General features: G+C 48.2%; 1 protein-coding gene across 1 annotated transcript in view; it reads left to right on the forward strand.

Annotated features, from left to right (window-relative positions):
* The first annotated feature begins 663 nt into the window (after positions 1–663).
* The window catches only part of L3MBTL1 (L3MBTL histone methyl-lysine binding protein 1), a 31,342-nt gene continuing 14,131 nt past the window's right edge, over positions 664–17,874 (forward strand). The window contains 11 exon segments of the mRNA XM_058287120.1: positions 664–896; positions 1,052–1,278; positions 1,598–1,643; positions 1,646–1,738; positions 1,999–2,149; positions 2,301–2,421; positions 3,068–3,152; positions 14,639–14,727; positions 15,238–15,342; positions 16,226–16,361; positions 16,692–16,783. Coding sequence (XP_058143103.1) covers positions 761–896; positions 1,052–1,278; positions 1,598–1,643; positions 1,646–1,738; positions 1,999–2,149; positions 2,301–2,421; positions 3,068–3,152; positions 14,639–14,727; positions 15,238–15,342; positions 16,226–16,361; positions 16,692–16,783 — 1,281 coding nt within the window. The 5' untranslated portion in view covers positions 664–760.

The raw sequence follows: 17,874 nt of genomic DNA on the forward strand, positions 1-17,874 counted from the left end.
CAGTGCTGGTAAGGCATCTAGCACAGTGGCCCACACATTTTAAGAGTTGAGTAAACAGTACATATTAAGTATATTTGTTGTGTCATGAGGTCTTTTTTCACATTTGCTTATCAAATGTATCAACTATTTATTAAATGCCTCTACTGCCCTTGCTTTATTAAAGCAAAATCATGTCTGCCTGGGTTCTCATTGACTCCCTCTCTGCTCTGCAGATGCACACGTTTGCTCTACAGATGTCTGAGTACCCAGTCTGTACTTGGGGTTGGAGGGAGCAGTGGGCAAGGGACATAGAAGGAATGCTCAGAAAAGATCCTACATCCCAGCAAGATGAACCCTGTACAGATGTAGGAGTACCTGGTACTGAAGGGCTCTGAATCCCAGGAGAAGGGAGTGATTCTAGTGGGGATGAGAGTGGTTGCCAGGAAACATGAGTTTGGGCTTGGCCTAAGGACAGCTGGCCAGACAGTACCTTGTCCTGAGCCACTCCCTGGAGTCAGTTCTCTACATCCCAGTTTACCAAGCACCCTCACACATACCACTGCCCCCAGCTTACTAAGGAGCCTGGGGGACGTGCAGGACCTGGCTGGAACCCTCCCAGTGACCTGTGGCTGGTCTCCTGAGAATACCCTACCGCCCTCAGGGCTGCCTTTCTCTGCAGGTTGCTGCCCTGGAACTGGCCCGGCTCCACCTCAGAGAAGCCCCCTCCCTTCCCATCTCCATTGCTCTGGTGGCACAGGCCCTTTCCCATTGGCCTACCAGCATGGAGGGGCACGCCAAAATGGAGATGCTGAGGACACTGAAAGGGCCTGCCACAGGGGACGTCAGCGTGCACCTGGTGGCCAGAGAGAGCCCAGGTTCGGGCCCTCACCTGCCGGCTACTGCCTTCATCATCCCAGGTGGGCCAAGCTGGGGGTCTGGGAGGAGCAGCACCCTCATGCCTGCTCAAGGGAGAGGGGATGACTCTTTTCGCCTGCCCAGTCACGCATGGCAGGATTGGGACAGGGCCACCAGGCTCACCTGTGTCCTGGTTTGTCCGTGTGTCTGTTCGCAGCCACCTCGGCCACCCTCGGCCTGCCCAGCAATGCCCTGGATGTGTCCTGCTTCCCCCGGGAGCCAGTTCATGTGGGCGCCCCCGAGCGGGTGGCCAGCAGCGAACCGGTCCTGGCCACCGTGCTGCCGCAGCTGAGCGCAGGGCCGGCGGCCAGCTCCAGCGCCAGCACCTTGCGGCTCCTGGAGTGGAGCGAGGCCGCGGCCCCGCCTCCTGGGGGCGGCCTGCGGGTCAGTGTCTGCGGGGATTGGCGGGGCCGGACGCTGAAATGAGGGGTCGCGGGGATGGGGCTCTGAGGGAGGGACTCTAGGGGTGTGGCTCGGGGTGAGGCTTGGAGTAAAGGACTCTGGGGCTGGGACCCGAGCGACTTTGGGACCGTGGCTTGGAGTGAGGCGTTCTGGGCCCTGGCCCGCGGGCGTCTGGGGGCGTAGCTTGGGGTGAGGGCTGCGGGGCTCTAGGGGAGTGGCTTGGGATGGAGTGGCGGGAGGGGACTCGCAGGTGGGTCGAGGGCGGGTCCACGAGTCGGGTGCTCAAACCTCCCCCGTCCAGTTCCGGATAAGCGAGTACGCGCCGCTGGATATGGTGGGAGCGGAGCAGCGCGGAGCCCCGAACTGCGGCGGGAAGGCGTGGCCGAATGCGAAGATGGCGAGGCGCCGGCGGGCGGCGGCGACGCGGCCACCCAGCAGCCCGGTGGGACCCCTCTCCCCAGGCGCTGAGCTGGGGGTGCGAGGCCTGAGCTCCCGGAGGTGTCTCGGCCGGGGGGCGGGGCCCGAGGGGGCGGGGCCTGCAGGCGCGCCGCGGTGGGGTCGGTCCTGACTTGAGGGCAGCGGGAGCCTGTCCAGCAGCGGAGCCTGAAAAGATGGGACCATGGTGGAGGCAGGGCCTGAGGGGGCGTGGGCCTGAGCGACTGTGGCGATGTGGGAGGCCTGAGGCTCCCGTGGTCCCCACAGCGGACCTCCCCCAGGACCCTCCGGAGGATCCCTCTGAAGACCCCCCAGAGGATGGCGCCTCCTGTCAGTGCCAGGTGTGCGGGCCTCAGCGAGGCGCCGGCCCGGGTCTTGGTTCCTCCAATGATAACTACCCCCAGCTGTTCGAGGAGAGGTAAGGGGCAGGGGTTGCAGCCCTGTCTACCCTCCATTCATCCCCTCGAAGTCCCATTCCTGTCCGAAATCCCATTCCTGTCCGGGACTTACCAGTGAGGTGTGGTGGTGCAGGGTGGGTGGCTCTTTCCCTCAGGGTACCCCTCCCTCAGGTCCGTCATAGTGGAGAACTCAAGCTGTGCCAGCGCCTCTGAGCTGCTCAAACCCATGAAGAAGCGGAAGCGCAGGGAGTACCAGAGTCCATCCGAAGAGGAGTCAGAGCCAGAGTCCATGGTAAGAAGGCGGCAGTGGGGAGGGAAAGGGGAGGCTAGAGACTATGCTGCAATTCCCATTGCCCCCCTCCATCAATCCAGGTTATCCAAGAGAAGACACAGAGTGACCCGTTCATCATATTCTAGCAGCCCATTCTGAGTCAGGTCCTGTACCTAGTTGAAGGGAAATGCATACTATCACTCCCCTGCTTTTTAGAAGCTCCCATCTCAATCTAGTACCAGAGCTAAGACTCATTGCCGGGAACTCACACCCCAGATAGATGTGCCAGCAGGTGGAAAGCTCCATCACCAGAGCCCGGTGGCTGGTCCTAGAGGCTGGGGAGCACAGGGTTCTAGCTGCAAAGAGAGTGGAAGAAAACTTGAAGGTTTCAGTGGGCAGTTAAACTCTCAGATGTCTTCATTTCCATCTGAGAATGAGAACTATAGGCAGGCTGTGTAAATAGGATGTAGGTGCTCATGTGAGTTGTGCCTGGGTGGTAGGGGATTGTCTCCTGAAGCTATGTTCCTGCCAATGGCCTAGAAGAAATTTTACCCATTTGGGCAGAATACCATGTGACAAGAGAACCAAGCAGGGATCAAAGTCAGAGGCTGGGGCTTAAACTCAACCCACCAGGCCAGGAAGCTGGGATCAGGCTTGCCTTCTACAGGAGAAGCAAGAAGAAGGAAAGGATCCAGAGGGACAACCCACTGCTAGCACCCCAGAGAGTGAGGAGTGGAGCAGCAGCCAGCCTGGTATGGTGGCCTGTGTGTGTATGTTCATGTGAGGTGTGTATACACCCAAAGGTGTGAGCCTGGGAGTGTGGGTTATGGTGGTGATGGCATGTTGTGCATATGTAGATGAGCACAGATTAGTGCACATGACAGAGAGACAGGGTTTCTGGTTTGTGCACTAGTATATGTGTGTTCTTGGAATTATATCATGTGTTTGTATATTTTCTATTACCCACTTCTGAGTAGGGAGGTCATTGCTCAGTATCTGAAGACTTAAGCAGACTTTACTGGCACCACATGCCATTGCTCCCCTCTGGTGGGTGGGCAAGCCCACACCAGACTTTCCTATTTGGGCTCCCATTCTGACTCTTTGGTTCTAAGCAAAATGGAAGGGAGGTCATAGTCAACTCTGTCCTGCCAGCCTTCTCCATTTCCATCTCCACATTCCCATATGATTGTCAACTGAAGCTAGGTAGCATTTATCACACTTGTAATGACCTAGTTACTGTGTAATATTTTGTTTACCGTCTGTCTACCTCCCACAAGACTTAAACTCCATGAACACAGAGATGGAATCTGTTTTTTTTCTCTCAGTATTTTATTTTTATTTTGTTTTAATTTTTTTGGAAACTGAAATTTTTTATTGTCTTTTTTTAAAGATCCATAGATCACACAAAATGTTACATTAAAAAATATAAAAGTTTCCCATATAACCTACTCCTCACCTGCCCCACTCCTCCCACATCAACAACCTCTTTCATCAGTGTAGCACATTCGTTGCATTTGATAAATACATTTTGGGGCACTGCCACACTGTAGTTTACACTCTCCCTCAGTCTATTCAGTGGGTTATGGTCGGGTACATAATGTCCTGCACCTGTCCCTGCAATATCATTCAGAACAACTCCAAGTCCCGAAAATGCCCCCATATCACACCTCTTCTTCCCTCTCCCTGCCCTCAGCAACTCCAGTGGCCACTGTCTCCACATCTGATACGGTTTCTTCCATTGCTAGAGTCAGGAATCTGTTTTATTTATCCTTGTATCCCTGATGCTTAGCAAAGAGCCTAGTGTAGACTAGACACACACAATAAAAACTTGTTCAGTAGATGAATGGATGAGTTGAATATTGATAGCTCCTCTTAGACCATAGGTGAACTGTGTGAGTCACTGTCTTTCCTGTCCCATTGAGAGCCAGAAAGGTGAGATCAGTTCTCAGGACATCATCCTGCCTGATGGATCTAATTGGAGGAGCCCGATCTGTTTCCAGGGCTCACTTTTTAGTACCTCTCCAACTTCTGCCCATCACAGTAGCCAGGTCAGATTTTCACTACTGTCTCTCTCCCAAGGTTGTCACATCAGAAGCTGAGGGCTTAACCCTCATGGGTTATAGGCTCTTAATACTTGAGCAGAAGAAGGAGATGATGTCCAACTAGTATTGGTTCAACTGCTCTATCTTATTTAGGGAAGTAGATTCATAAATCAACATTCTTTTAGTTGGGTTCTGTTGACCAGTGCAAATTATCATTTGATTTCTACCACTCACCATCTCAACCGTGAACAGTAATATGACATTAGCTTCTAGGCTTTTTCCCCTCTCCACTTTTTTTTTCCTTCTCAAGGGAAGAAAAACTATCAGTGGCTAGAAGGTTACATGGTTCTTTTTTTTTTTATTTTATTCATTTTTTAAAAATATTACATTAAAAAAATATGAGGTCCCCATTCACCCCCACTGCCCCCACCCCTCTACTCCCCCCACAGCAACACTCTCCCCCATCATCATGACACATCCATTGCATCTGGTGAGTACATCTCTGGGCATCACTGCACCTCATGGTCAATGGTCCACATCATAGCCCATACTCTCCCACGTTCCATCCAGTGGGCCATGGGAGGATCTACAATGTCCGGTAATTGTCCCTGCAGCACTACCCAGGACAACACCAAGTCCTGAAAATGCCTCCACATCTCATCTCCTCCTCCCATTCCCCGCACCCAGCAGCCACCATGGCCACTTTTTCCACGCCAATGCCACATTTTCTCGATTACTAACCACAATAGTTCATGAATAGAATATCAGTAAGTCCACTCTAATCCTTACTGTATTCCTCCTTCCTGTGGACCTTGGCTTGGTTGTGTCCATTCCACATCTATGTCAACAGGGGGCTTAGATTCCACATGGATACTGGATGCAATCCTCCTGCTTTCAGTTGTAGGCACTCTAGGCTCCATGGTGTGGTGGTTGACATTCTTCAACTCCATGTTAGCTGAGTGGGGTAAGTCCAATAAACCAGAGTGTAGGAGCTGAAGTCTGTTGAGGCTCAGGGCCTGGCTATCATATTGTCAGTCCAGAGATTCAGATATCCTGCATGGTTCTTTTGAGCAGAAGTATCTGAGACTGGGATGGAGGTAGTGGGATTGCTTGAGTTCCCTGTGTGTGTGGAGAATCTGTTTCATCTATTCTCTATTTGGTAAGTTGATAGCCAGCTATCAGATTCATGTTTTACAGACCTGCAGGATCTGGTCCTGATGGAGTCTTCCAATAGTTTAGCAGTTAGAAACGTATACTACAGGGTACTTTTTCTTGTTTCTTGGGATTTCTGCCTCTGATGGAACTCTGCAGAAAATGCTCTGCAAGGTAGTGTCCTGTGATGAGCGAAGTCTTTGTTTCATCATTTGGTTGATGTCAGACAACTCATGTACTTCTCATATATGCTGAGAGCCACTCATATATCTCCTTCACCATGTCAATGGTCCTTTTGTGTGGATGGTCATTTGCTAACACACCATCACAAAAGTCTTTTCAATTTGTCTATTCATAAAACCTATTCTGATTCTCTTTTTAAAACTTTTTTTTGGTTAGAGCAGTTATAGATTTACAGAAAATTCCTGATATTCTCATGCTGTCTCTTGTTCTGCCTACAGCCAAATCAAGTAACCATACTGGCAATATTCAGGACCAACTTCTCATAACCTTTTCAGATTCAGAAAAATCTTACAAGTATCCTGTTTTCTTTCCTTAAAGTTACTTCAGAAGTAAATTTTTGCCCAGTTTAATTGAGTTGTTTATCTTCTTATTATTTCTTTATATGTTCTAGATACTAGTCCTTTGTCAGGTATATATATTGCAAATATTTTATCCTAGGCTGTAGATCGCCTTTTTTTTTAATTAGCAAAATTATAGGTTTATAGAAAAATCATGCATAATTGCCTTTTGTTTTTTTCCTAAACAATGCCTTTTTTAAAAGATTTATTGTTTATTTATTTCTCTCCCCTTCCTCCCCATTGTCTGCTCTCTGTGTCCATTCACTGTATATTCTTCTCTGTCTGCTTACATTCTTTGTCATGTGGCACCAGGAATCTGTGTCTCTTTTTTGTTGCATCATCTTGCTGCATCAGCTCTCCGTGTGTGCGGTGCCACTCCTGGGTGGCTGCGCTTTTTTTGCGCAGGGCGGCTCTCCTTACACGGTGCACTCCTTGCGTGTGGGGCTCCCCTATGTGGGGGACACCCCTGCGTGGCATGGCATTCCTTGCTCACATTAGCACTGCACATGGGCCAGCTTACCACACGGATCAGGAGACCCTGGGTATAGAACCTTGGACCCTTCATATGGTAGGTGGATGCTCTATCTGTTGAGCCACAACCACTTCCCAAACAATGTCTTTTGAAGAGCAGAACATTTTAATTTCCATTTGTTTCCAGTTTATCAATTTTTTTATGGTTAGTGCTTTACATGTATATTTTTATAAGACACAGATTTTCTATGGAAATATTAGGAGGTAAGAAACAAGTTGAGAATATGAGTGATTGAGTTCAAGAGTATAAGTTGTATTGGTCAATATGCCTCTTACAGTAAGACTTTCTTAACTGAGGTCCATGAGTCTAAATTTACATGCAAATTTCCATGAATTGTTTATTTTTCTAGGGAAGTGGTCCATGACTCTTATTAGATATTCAAAAAAGTCCACTAATACTTCCTAGAAACCATGATGGCAGTTTTAATGTCTGACACCAGGTAAACAATAGACCGTAGCATGTGGAGCCCATCCTCTTCAGTTTGGTGGTTCTCAGGCATGGATCACTCTGAGACACATGCTAAATGCAAGTTATTAGGTTCTTGTTTAAACTTTCTGTATAATAAAATGAACCAATATAGACAGACAAATATGGAGACATTTGTGTAGGAAATTTAATACAGAAAAGCCCAGCACCCTGTGGTTCCCTGATGATTGTTTGTAGTCATTTTGGAACCTTGGTATTCACTTCTTTTCTTTACAATTTGTCTCTCCTTATAGTGACAGGTATAGGCTAGACATGTTAATTGCAAATCAACTATACTGAAATAAATGAAGTTATGTTGAAGGAGCTTTCTAACAAAGTGAATGGGATGAGAAAATGGATGAAAAGTATGGTCACCATTTTGGGGTATCCACCATTGAGGAACAGGGTTAGGGTGGAATAAAGAAGAAAGCAGTGATAGAAATAGAAGAAGAGAGCTAGGAGAGTGCAGCAAGAAGATAATTTTAAGATGGTTGGTGGTACATGGAGATCAAGAAGGTTGAGGAATGAGCAAAGGTCATTGGATTTTGGCACTGGTGTGACTCAAGAGAGCAATTTCAGTAGTGTGTACAGGCACGAAAGTGGATGATTAGGAAGGGAATTTGTCAAAAGAGAGTAAAGTTGCTCATAATCTCTTACCTTTTTAATGTCTTGATATCCTCTTTTTTATTTCTCTTTTTGTTAGGTATACCTTCTCTCTCTTCTTTATCTTGCTGGAAGCTTGTTAATTTTATTTTCCTTTCTTCTGTTTTCTTTGGGTTCATTTTGCTTTTCTTTTTTCAGTTTCACAAGACAGATGCTTAGCTCCTTTTCAGCCATTCTTCTTTTCTAATATGTTCCTTTATGGCTGTCATTTCCCTCTAAATGCTGCTTTGACTACCTCCCACAGTTTTTAAAATTAATTATTTTATTTTTAAAGAAGGTTTAGATTACCTGAATGTTACATAAAAAATATAAGGGGGGAAACGGACTTGGCCCAGTGGTTAGGGCGTCCGTCTACCACATGGGAGGTCTGCGGTTCAAACCCCGGTCCTCCTTGACCCGTGTGGAGCTGGCCCATGCGCAGTGCTGATGCGCACAAGGAGTGCCGCGCCCCGCAGGGGTGTCCCCCGTGTAGGGGAGCCCCACGCGCAAGGAGTACACCCCGTAAGGAGAGCCACCCAGCGCGAAGGAAAGTGCAGCCTGCCCAGGAATGGCGCCGCCCACACTTCCTGTGCCGCTGATGACAACAGAGGCGGACAAGGAAGCAAGACGCAGCAAATAGACACAGAGAACAGACAACCAGGGGAGAGGGGGGGAATTAAATAAATAAATGAATCTTTAAAAATATATATATATAAGGGATTCCCATCTGCCCCCGTCTACCCCCTCCTACAATTTCCCACATCAACATCTCTCATTACTGAGATACATTTGTTATAGTTGATGAATACATATTGAAGCATTGCTACTAACCATGGATTACAGTTTTACATTATAGTTTATACTTTGCCCCACATAACTTTGTAGGTTATAACAAAATATACAAGGACCTTTATCCATTACTGCAGTGTCATACTGGACAACTCCAATGTTCCCAAAATACCCCCATGTTAGTTGCACCTATTCTGCCCTCTCCCTCCCCTCTTGTGGCCACTGCCTTTATATCAATGATAGAAGTTCTTTCATTGCTATAATATTAATAAGTCTATAGTAGAATAATAATGTCTACTTTAGTCCATTGTTCATTCCCCAATCTCAAGGATTTTGGGGTGATGATGCCCACTCTGCTTCTAAATGAGAGGGAGCTTAGATCACATGGGGCAGATGGATGAACTATCTTGCTTGCAATTGCAGACACTCTCTGTTCCTTGGGATGGGTGTTACTCATCATCATCTCCTTGTTAGTTGTCCTGGGTGAGTCCAATGAACTGCAGAGTTGATGTTGCAACTCTGCTGAAATTCAGGGCTCAACTGGCACGTGGCCAGACCAAAGATTAAGTCTCTGGGACATAGATTAATCAAGTATAGTGCTAATTATGGGTTTAAATAAAAGGCACAGAAGAGCCATGTATAGAGAACCTATAAATGAGACTAACTCTCTCACACTGGGGAGCATAAATTCCAAAGTAAGGCCCACTGACAGGAAGCTGAATTCCTGAGCTGTCTGTCCTGCTTATAGTTTCTAGATGTCTCTAGAGCCCCCAGAAGCCCCATTATTTGAGGCACTGTTTACTGTGTCTCACAGTTTCAATATGTAGTATTTCCTATTGTTCTTTCATTTAACAAATACTATGTGCTTACTGTATGCCAGGCACTGTGCTAAATGCTAAGAGTTCAGGGTAATCAATACCAGCATTTAAAGAGCTCATGGTCTAATTGCAGAGTTAAATATGTAAAGACATAGTTATTAAATAATTATTTTGTAAGTGTTGTATTTGCAGAATGTAGATAAAATGACAGCCACAGCATAAATTGCCTCATGGAGTCAGAGAAGTCTTCATGGGGAAGGTGAGTGGCCTTCCTTCCTTCCTTCCTTCCTTCCTTCCTTCCTTCCTTCCTTCCTTCCTCCCTCCCTCCCTCCCTCCCACTCATTCATTTAACAAATTATTTGTTGAGCATCCATTCTGTGTAAAGCCCTGTGCTAAGTGCCAGACTATAGCTGGGTCTTGAACGATGAGAAAAAGATAGTCAGGAGTGTGACGAGATGAGGGTAGACTCTTTGAGGCAGAGCGTTCAGCTTGCACAAAGGCTCAGAAGCGCAGGGGCGAGGACGATGAGGCTGGAGTGATAGGGACTGGCTAGTTCACAGGAGACTTTGTATGCTGTAGGAAGGCTGTGAATTTTTGGGTTTTGTTTGACAATAAGAAGCCGTTGTGCAGCTTAAAGCAAAGAAATACCATAAGCAAGTTTTTATTTTAGATACGTTCTGACAGCAGAATGAGTCTGAGAGAGATCAATTAAGAGGCCCTTGGGCCATGAGACCAGTCATATGAAAAGGTAAATTATACCAGTTAACATTTTACATGCATAATTTAAAAATTAATTATATAGAGTTTACACTTTTTTACAGCAAGAATCATATTTTCCTCATTTTTATATTTCACATAGCACTTATTTCAGTGCTTGGCAAAATATGTCTTCTCCTTCCCTCAGTAGACTATAGGATTATTAAGAAAGGGATTATTTCTCTTATTTAACTAGTGTACCAGTGTCTAACACATGCTTGGCACAAAATAGTATTCAACACTTTTTTCAAAAATAGAAAAAGAATATTGACTTGAAGGAATACTGACCACCTGTGAAAGTTAAATTTAACTCAACATTTGGGTTCTTGTAAATTATAACAAATGATGTGGATTCAGTTTTTTTTTTTTAATAAAAAGGTATTGATAACTCAAAAGATAAAATTTTGAATCAGCTTTATTTTCCCTATTCCATCTGTCTTAGTTTGTCAGGGCTGCTATGACAAATATTACACAACGAGTTGTCTTAGACAGTAAGCATTTATTGTCTCACAGTTTTGAGGATAGAAGTCCAAAGTCAAGGGGTCAGCAAGGCTGTGCTTTCTCCTGTGGATCTGTGGTGTCTTGGTGCTGACTTGCCACCATCGCTGGGGCTCCTGGCTTGCATCTTTGTCTTCCATCACGTGGCGATCTCTTTCTCCTCCTGTCTGCTTTTCTGGGTTCTGCTGACTTCTGGCTCCTCCTGGGTGGCCTTCTCTGCCTCCTGGCTTTTGTAAGGCCTTCAGGGATATGGGTTAAGGCGCACCCTCATTCAGTTGGACACACTTTAACTAAAAACAACATCTTCAGTGGATCCTATTTACAATGGGTGCTACACCCACAGGAATGCGGAGTAAGATTAAGATTATGCCTTTTATTGGGGTGCATGATTCAAGTATCACACTATCCTAAAGAATCTTAGTAGAAATTGAGGCAATGAGTTAGATCTTCTCTACAGTCCCTTCCAGCCCCAGAATTCCTGCGATTATTATTTGTATAATTCAGAAGGATGTGATTATGTAAGCAAATGCTGGCCCATTTACTCACTGGCCCAAAAGACTTTTTTTTTTAAGATTTATTTTATTTTTATTTCTTTCTCCCCACCCACTCTTTGTAGCTGAGTGTGTTCATCTTCCTTGTTTCCTTAAGAGACACTGGGAACTGAACCAGGGACCTCTGATGTGGGAGGGAGGCTCCTAATTGCTTGACCCACCTCTGCTCCCTGCTTTGTTGTCTCTCATTATGTTTTCCTCGTGTCTTCTGTTGTATCATCTTGTTGCGTCAGCTCGCCACACCTGTTCATCATGCCAGCTCACTCTCTTCTTTAGGCAGCACTGAGAACCAGTGACCCCCCTGTGGTAGACGGGAGCCCAAACACTTGAGCCACATCCACTTCCCCCCAAAAGACTTTTTATGAAAATAAACAATAAAAGAAGAAAATTTTTTGTGGCAGCCAGCCTAATGATCATTGTGGTAGCCAGCCTCCAATGATCCCCACCTCCCAATATTCACTCCCTTGTGTAGCCCCCCCCCACCCCCATATTGTACCAGAGTTGGTCTGTATAACCAATATTAGAGCAGAAGTGGTGGCACATCACTTCCAAGAGTAGGTTATAAAAGACCCTCAGGCTTCTTCTGCCTTGGGCATTTTTACTCTCGTTTTCTCAGTTGATTTGCTCTGGGGGAAGCAAGCTGCCATGTTATGAGTAGCCTTTTAAAAACAGGCTCTTGGACTAGGTTCGAGAAGGACAGTGGACTTGGAGAGCTGGAGAAAGATTCAAAAGACATTTCAGAGTTGGAGTCAGTAGGACTCAGTGACTGTAGAATCCTGGGGAGTAAAAAGGAGTAAAGTATCATATTCCAAGTTTCTAGCTTGTGTGACTGGGTAGATGGATGGTGGTGCCATTGACTATGATGGAGAATACTGAAAGGGAGCAGGCTTGGCAGAGAAGTTATGAGTTTGGTTTTAGACACACTGAGTTTGCTGAGGAGAGTGCTAGCCCAGATCATCTGGTCTAAGGAGACAGGAATCTAAGCAAAAGAGCGTTTCTAGAAGTCAAGAAAGGCAAGAAAGGCACATGCCACAGCCACCCTACATGGCCTTTGTACAGATTGTAAAATGGTTCCTCTTTTTAGCAGACCAGTTAGTAAAAGGCCACCTTTTTTCATGGTAGACTCAGGCACATGGCTTAGCAAGGAGCCTGGGCTAGATTTCAGCCTCCATTCACCCCTATGTATAGTGCATGAATTGCACAACCACACACCAAAAGGAACCTTGGAACTTATTCAGGCTTGGGGACATGCCTGAAGGTCCAACCCAGTGTTCATCAAAGAAAGAGAATGCGGGAAACTAGAGGCTGGGGGCTTGATCAGGGGGAGAATCCAGAATTACACAAACAGGTCAGGCCTCTCCTATATAGTGCATTTAATCTGTTTTCTCATCTGTGGACAGTGTTGCTACAAGTCCTACCTATCATGTCAAGGCATTGTTAAGGATTCAAGGAGACCACGTTTATGAAGTATCTGAGGCATCTCTGTTTTCCACATGATACCAGGCATAGCACAAAATAAAAGCGATGGTTAAGGTAAAAAGTATTGGATGGTGGTAAGCCAAAAAGACTGTATACTTGTTATCCATTGTGATTAGTGAGAGTGATGGAGATATTAGAGGCCCACAAGGGAAGTGGCAGGGTTAGGGAGTGGGAGGGGAAGAGATGGCAGATGCAGAGGGTGCTGATCAGAGGTCTCTACTGTGGCAGGGGATCTTGGAGCTTGGCCATGTTGGAGTATGGCTCATGGGAGGTGAATTCAGAGTTGAGGAGCCAAGGAAGACCAGAGGTGCCTGAAATATCTACCAAGTGATCAGTTCCTTAGCTTAAGTTTAGTTTGGAAAAGGTGGAACAAACAATAACAGAAAAGAATGTTATCATCCAGGAAAGAGGAAATGGGTATTATGAAGGACTTGGTAGTGGTAGTAGATTTGGAAAAAGTGAAGAAGTATTATGCAGGATGATGTGGAGCTCTAGTGGCAAGAAACAGGAAGACAGTAGTGATAAGCCTAACATCGTGAATTATCTCTCCTCCCTGCTCAGTAAGTCTGGATGAAGATGAGTGGGACAAGTGGAGGCTTTCTTAAGGGAACATGGTAGGTGATTGTTCTAAGGGGCAATCTAGGGTTCACCCAAGACTAAGGATAGCAGGAAGAGGTGTGCCATAGGCTGATGTGTCCTTGTATGTCTCTGAGAGAGTTAATGGCTCAGTTGATTGGTTGATGATAAAAACACTTGCTTTGGCCAAGCTGGGGCAGGCAATGGAATCTCAGGTTTCCATACAGTAACAGATGCTTCTAGCCACATAGATTCCAACTAAGGAGATAAGGTTCTTTCCAAGTGACAAATCACTGCAAGCCTGAATGATCCAGATGTGGCCAAGTGGGCCAGAGCAAGGCAGAACTAATACCTGAGTCAGACAGACGTAGTTGAGGCCTAGGAAGGAGGATTATCACAAGTCCAAGACATTGTATTTCATAAGGATCTTTTACACACAGCATCTCATTAATCCTCAGAAGGACCGTGGGTGGGAGGTAAAATTATCTGCATTTTACAAATGGCAAAATTGAGCCTCGGAAGTTTCTAGAAGAAGCTGGAGCTATATAGCCAAGGGCTCTGAATTGGTTCTTATTAGTTGTTACCTCTTTAGTTGTCTGGGGCTGCCTGTGACCTTCAGTTGAAGGCAGCTCAGGCTGACCTGATCAAAACTCACATGTAGCCAACTGGTCTAGCTGGAGCTCCATCTCAGGCTAAGTTGAGGGCCCTGCAGGAGAATTTATCTCCCTAGTCATAGGACCACGAGACTCCCAGGTACGGGCAGGACCTGGGCTGGGGGGTCTGATGATAGTGTCTGCAGTGAATGTGTGTGCACAGAGTGTATGCTGGGAGGGCTGTGGAATCAGTTTGCTTGCTCTTTGGGCCCACCAGGCACACATCATTTGTGTCTCTGTGTGCCTATACGTGTTCAGGGAAAAAAGAATCGACAAAAGAGGGTTTATTATTTCTGAGTGTCCCCCTCCCCCATTTCTCTCTCTCTGTGTTTTCCCTCTCATTTCTCTTTCCTGTTCTCTCCCTGTGTGCTTGGGTGGCCCTAAGTCCTCTCCCTCAGAACTTGTCACTCAGCTGTGTCCTGTATGTCTGAGTAACCTCAGATCATACCCAGCAGCAGTTGGTATAATCCAAAGGACTTCTGCTGAAGTGCCTGAGGCCGGGGTGGGGTGGACAGGTCTTGGTGTGGCCTCAGCTCTGAGCCCCCTGTGTCTGGCACTGTCATGCCGGATGGGGTCATGAGGGCACCATGTGACCACAGACAAAGGCTTATGGTAGAGGTCAGGCTAGAGCTCCGTCAGGGGCATCTGAGGAAAGCCGCGCATCAGGCAGCCCGATGGTCAGCCTGTCTGTCTCCCCTCCATAGCGTCAGGGGAGAAGAAGGAAGGCTGGTCGTGGGAGTCCTACCTAGAGGAGCAGAAGGCCATCACCGCCCCTGTCAGCCTCTTCCAGGACGTGAGTTGGACACTTTCCATCTAGGACGAGCCTGGCTCTCCAGCCCAGGGACTCAGCACCAGCTCCTCAGGATCTTCTTGCCTGATGTCCCTCAGTGGACTGGCAGAGTAGAGATGGGGGAGAGACTGGTTAGGGGCCCGGAGTAGAAGAGGCCACACTGTCGGGGGCTCCAGGGTGGGAAGGAATAGGGAGGTGGAAGCCAGGCTTGTCCCTCCCACTGGCCTGCACTCCTTTGAATTCTTGTGTCTTCTACCCAGTTCTGTACCCTGATCTTTCCATGATTCGGGTGATGGGGTCCTTAAGTCCAACCCTCACTCAGCCCACACATTTCAAGGGGTCTGGGAGCTCGTCTATCCCTGCCTGGATTCCTGCACTAAAGATCCCCCAATAAGCTACCCCTTTGGCAGTACCAGGCAGGTGGGGCCTAAAGGCAGCTCCTTCACCCCAAGCTCATTAGGCAAGGATAAGCCTGGATGGAACCTGGGTCCTCTCCAATCTGTGCGTTGACAGTACCAGGCAGTCCCTCATAACAAGAATGGCTTCAAACTGGGCATGAAGCTGGAAGGCCTTGACCCTCAGCACCCGTCCATGTACTTCATCCTCACTGTGGCCGAGGTGAGCCGAGGCTGGGTACCACTATTCCCATGATAATCTCGCAGTGCAGATCGATGGAGCCTGCTGGGGGCCTGGAGGGCACGGGCTCAGACAAGGGAGACACTGCCCTGCCCTCCCAAAGCACACAGTCTAGTAGGGGACAATGCCAGGAAAACACAGGAGGCTGAAAAACAGAAACAAAAAGCCAGACCAAGTGTCCCGGTGGTAATGCTATGAATGAGGGTGTCCTGTGAGTGCTAGGAGAGATTGGAGGGGAGAGATCCCAAGGGCAGGGGAGACGGCTTGAGTCAGACAAGGCCCTTGCTCTCTAGTTATGGTTGTGTAAGAAATCTTCTAGATAAACACATTGGCGACTTGCCATAGGGACGGTGACAGATGTGAACAGGGAGGGACAGGAAAGGAGTGATCAGCTCTGCTGAGGGGACAGGGAAACCTTCCTAGAAGGGCCTCCTTTGCTGAGTTCTGAGAGATGAGTTGGAAATGAGTCAGGCATTCTGGGCAGAAGAAGCGAAGTGAGCCAAGGCTCTGGGGCAAGGAAAAGGCTGCCACATTCAAGGAGGTGCAATTAGCTCAGCGAGACCAAAGCAGAGTGTGTGTGTGTGTGGGGGGGAGGGTAGAGTAGGGGAAGGGGGCAGAAGGGAAGGTCATCGGGGGCCCTGAGCAGGAGGACATCCTGGAGAGTCCACTGAGTACATGGACTGTTGAGCTCTGTCCTCATTGCAGGGCGGGTGAGAGCCAGGCAAAGCTCAGGATGGGGGAACCCGGGAGTGAAGAATGGTGGGGGCAGGGAGCCTCAGACCACAGGCTGAGCCAGGAGAGGGAGGGATGGGGAGCGGGGAGTCTGCTGGCATTGGCGTCCCTGTGATTCCCCTCATGGGGCCAGGTGTGTGGCTACCGCCTGCGTCTGCACTTTGATGGGTATTCCGAGTGCCATGACTTCTGGATCAATGCCAACTCGCCTGACATTCACCCCGCTGGCTGGTTTGAGAAGACTGGGCACAAGCTGCAGCCCCCCAAAGGTAAGGCCTCGCTGGAGCTGATCATGGTGAGGCGGTGAGTCCTCCCCTCCAGAGCTCATTCCCCATCCCATCTTCCCCTCTGCAGCCCTCTTTGCAGCTCTGAGTTTTCTGACCCTGCTCCTCATTGCACCTTGATATGCCTCTGTCCCGGGGCCACGACGGTCACAAGCCGCAGGCTTTGCTCTGGCCAGGCTGAGTCCTGCTTCGGCAGGGGCTCCCTGGGCAGGCGCTTGTGGGGAACGGGGTCCTCAGGCTGGTTCTGCTGCCTCAGTGTGGGGTGCCTCCCCAGCCTCTGCACAGCGCTCTGTTCATCCCCCCCGAGGGGCCTAGGTTACAAGGAGGAGGAGTTCAGCTGGAGCCAGTACCTGCGCAGCTCAAGAGCTCAGGCTGCCCCCAAGCACCTGTTTGCCAGCCAGAGCCACGTGAGTGCCCCCGAGTGAGAGTGGACGCCAGCCCCTGGGACAGTCACTGCAGCCGGCCCAGGGATCTGACACATCACAAGAGAACAGAGCTCTCGGCACTCTCAGCTTTGTTATGGTCTCACACAAATGGGAGCACAGCCAGGCAGGGCCGAGTGCCAAGAGGGGAAGCTGGTTATGGGTTTTCCCCCAGTTCCCTCCCTCCTTCCATACTGCAGAAATCCTCTCCTCAGCACATCCCCTCAGAGTGCCTGGCCCACTCTCACTGGTCCCTGAGATGTCGTCGTTCTTGTGTCCTCACTTTGGTTTGGTTTGCTCTGCCATTCTCTGGTGTAAGGTCAAAGTCTCTCTTCTGGGAACTACTTTCTCTTTTTTCACTCCTGTTAATTCTCAAACCTCACCTCTTGTCTTTTTCTCTGTTCAAAGCACCTGGCAGCTTTACCCAGCAGTTAAAATCCCTCACATAATTCCAAGCAAAAGGACGGGGAGAAATGAAAAACTCCCATTAAGAATATTAACACTTTGAAGGCCCAGAGTCCCCTGGGACCAGGGACCCTATAGCCCCAACTCCATCATGCTGTTCGGCCCAGGGCAATTACTCTCCACAGCAGTCTGGCCCCAGAAACCATCCTTGCAGGTTCTCAGGTGACTGGTGGGCTCCCACTCGCTGTTGTGATGGGGAATACAGCCTTTTTTTTTTTTGGTTTTTGAGGCACCAGGAATTGAACCCGGGACCTCCTATGTGGGAAGCCGGCGCTCAACCACCGAGCCACAGTGGCTCTCCTGAGTTGGGTTTTTTGTTGGTTTTGCTTATTGTTTGTTTTTTTGTTTTTTCAGGAGGCACCGGGAACCAAACCCGGGACCTCCCTTGTGGGAGGCGGGAACTAAACCACTTGAGCCACAGCCACTCCCAGACTACAGACTTTTAAGTCACCCCATTTAAATCCTGGCCACACCACTGCCCAGCAGTATGGTTCCAGCCAAGTTATCTGCCTTATAAAATGGGAACATAATCCCTATCTCATCGGGTTGTTGTAAGATCAAGTGAGGTGATACCTTTTGAAGGGGAAATTTACACCTGGTCTCTGGCAGGG

Source organism: Dasypus novemcinctus, chromosome 24, assembly GCF_030445035.2.
Source record: "Dasypus novemcinctus isolate mDasNov1 chromosome 24, mDasNov1.1.hap2, whole genome shotgun sequence".
In the NCBI taxonomy this organism is placed as follows: Eukaryota; Metazoa; Chordata; class Mammalia; order Cingulata; family Dasypodidae; genus Dasypus; species Dasypus novemcinctus.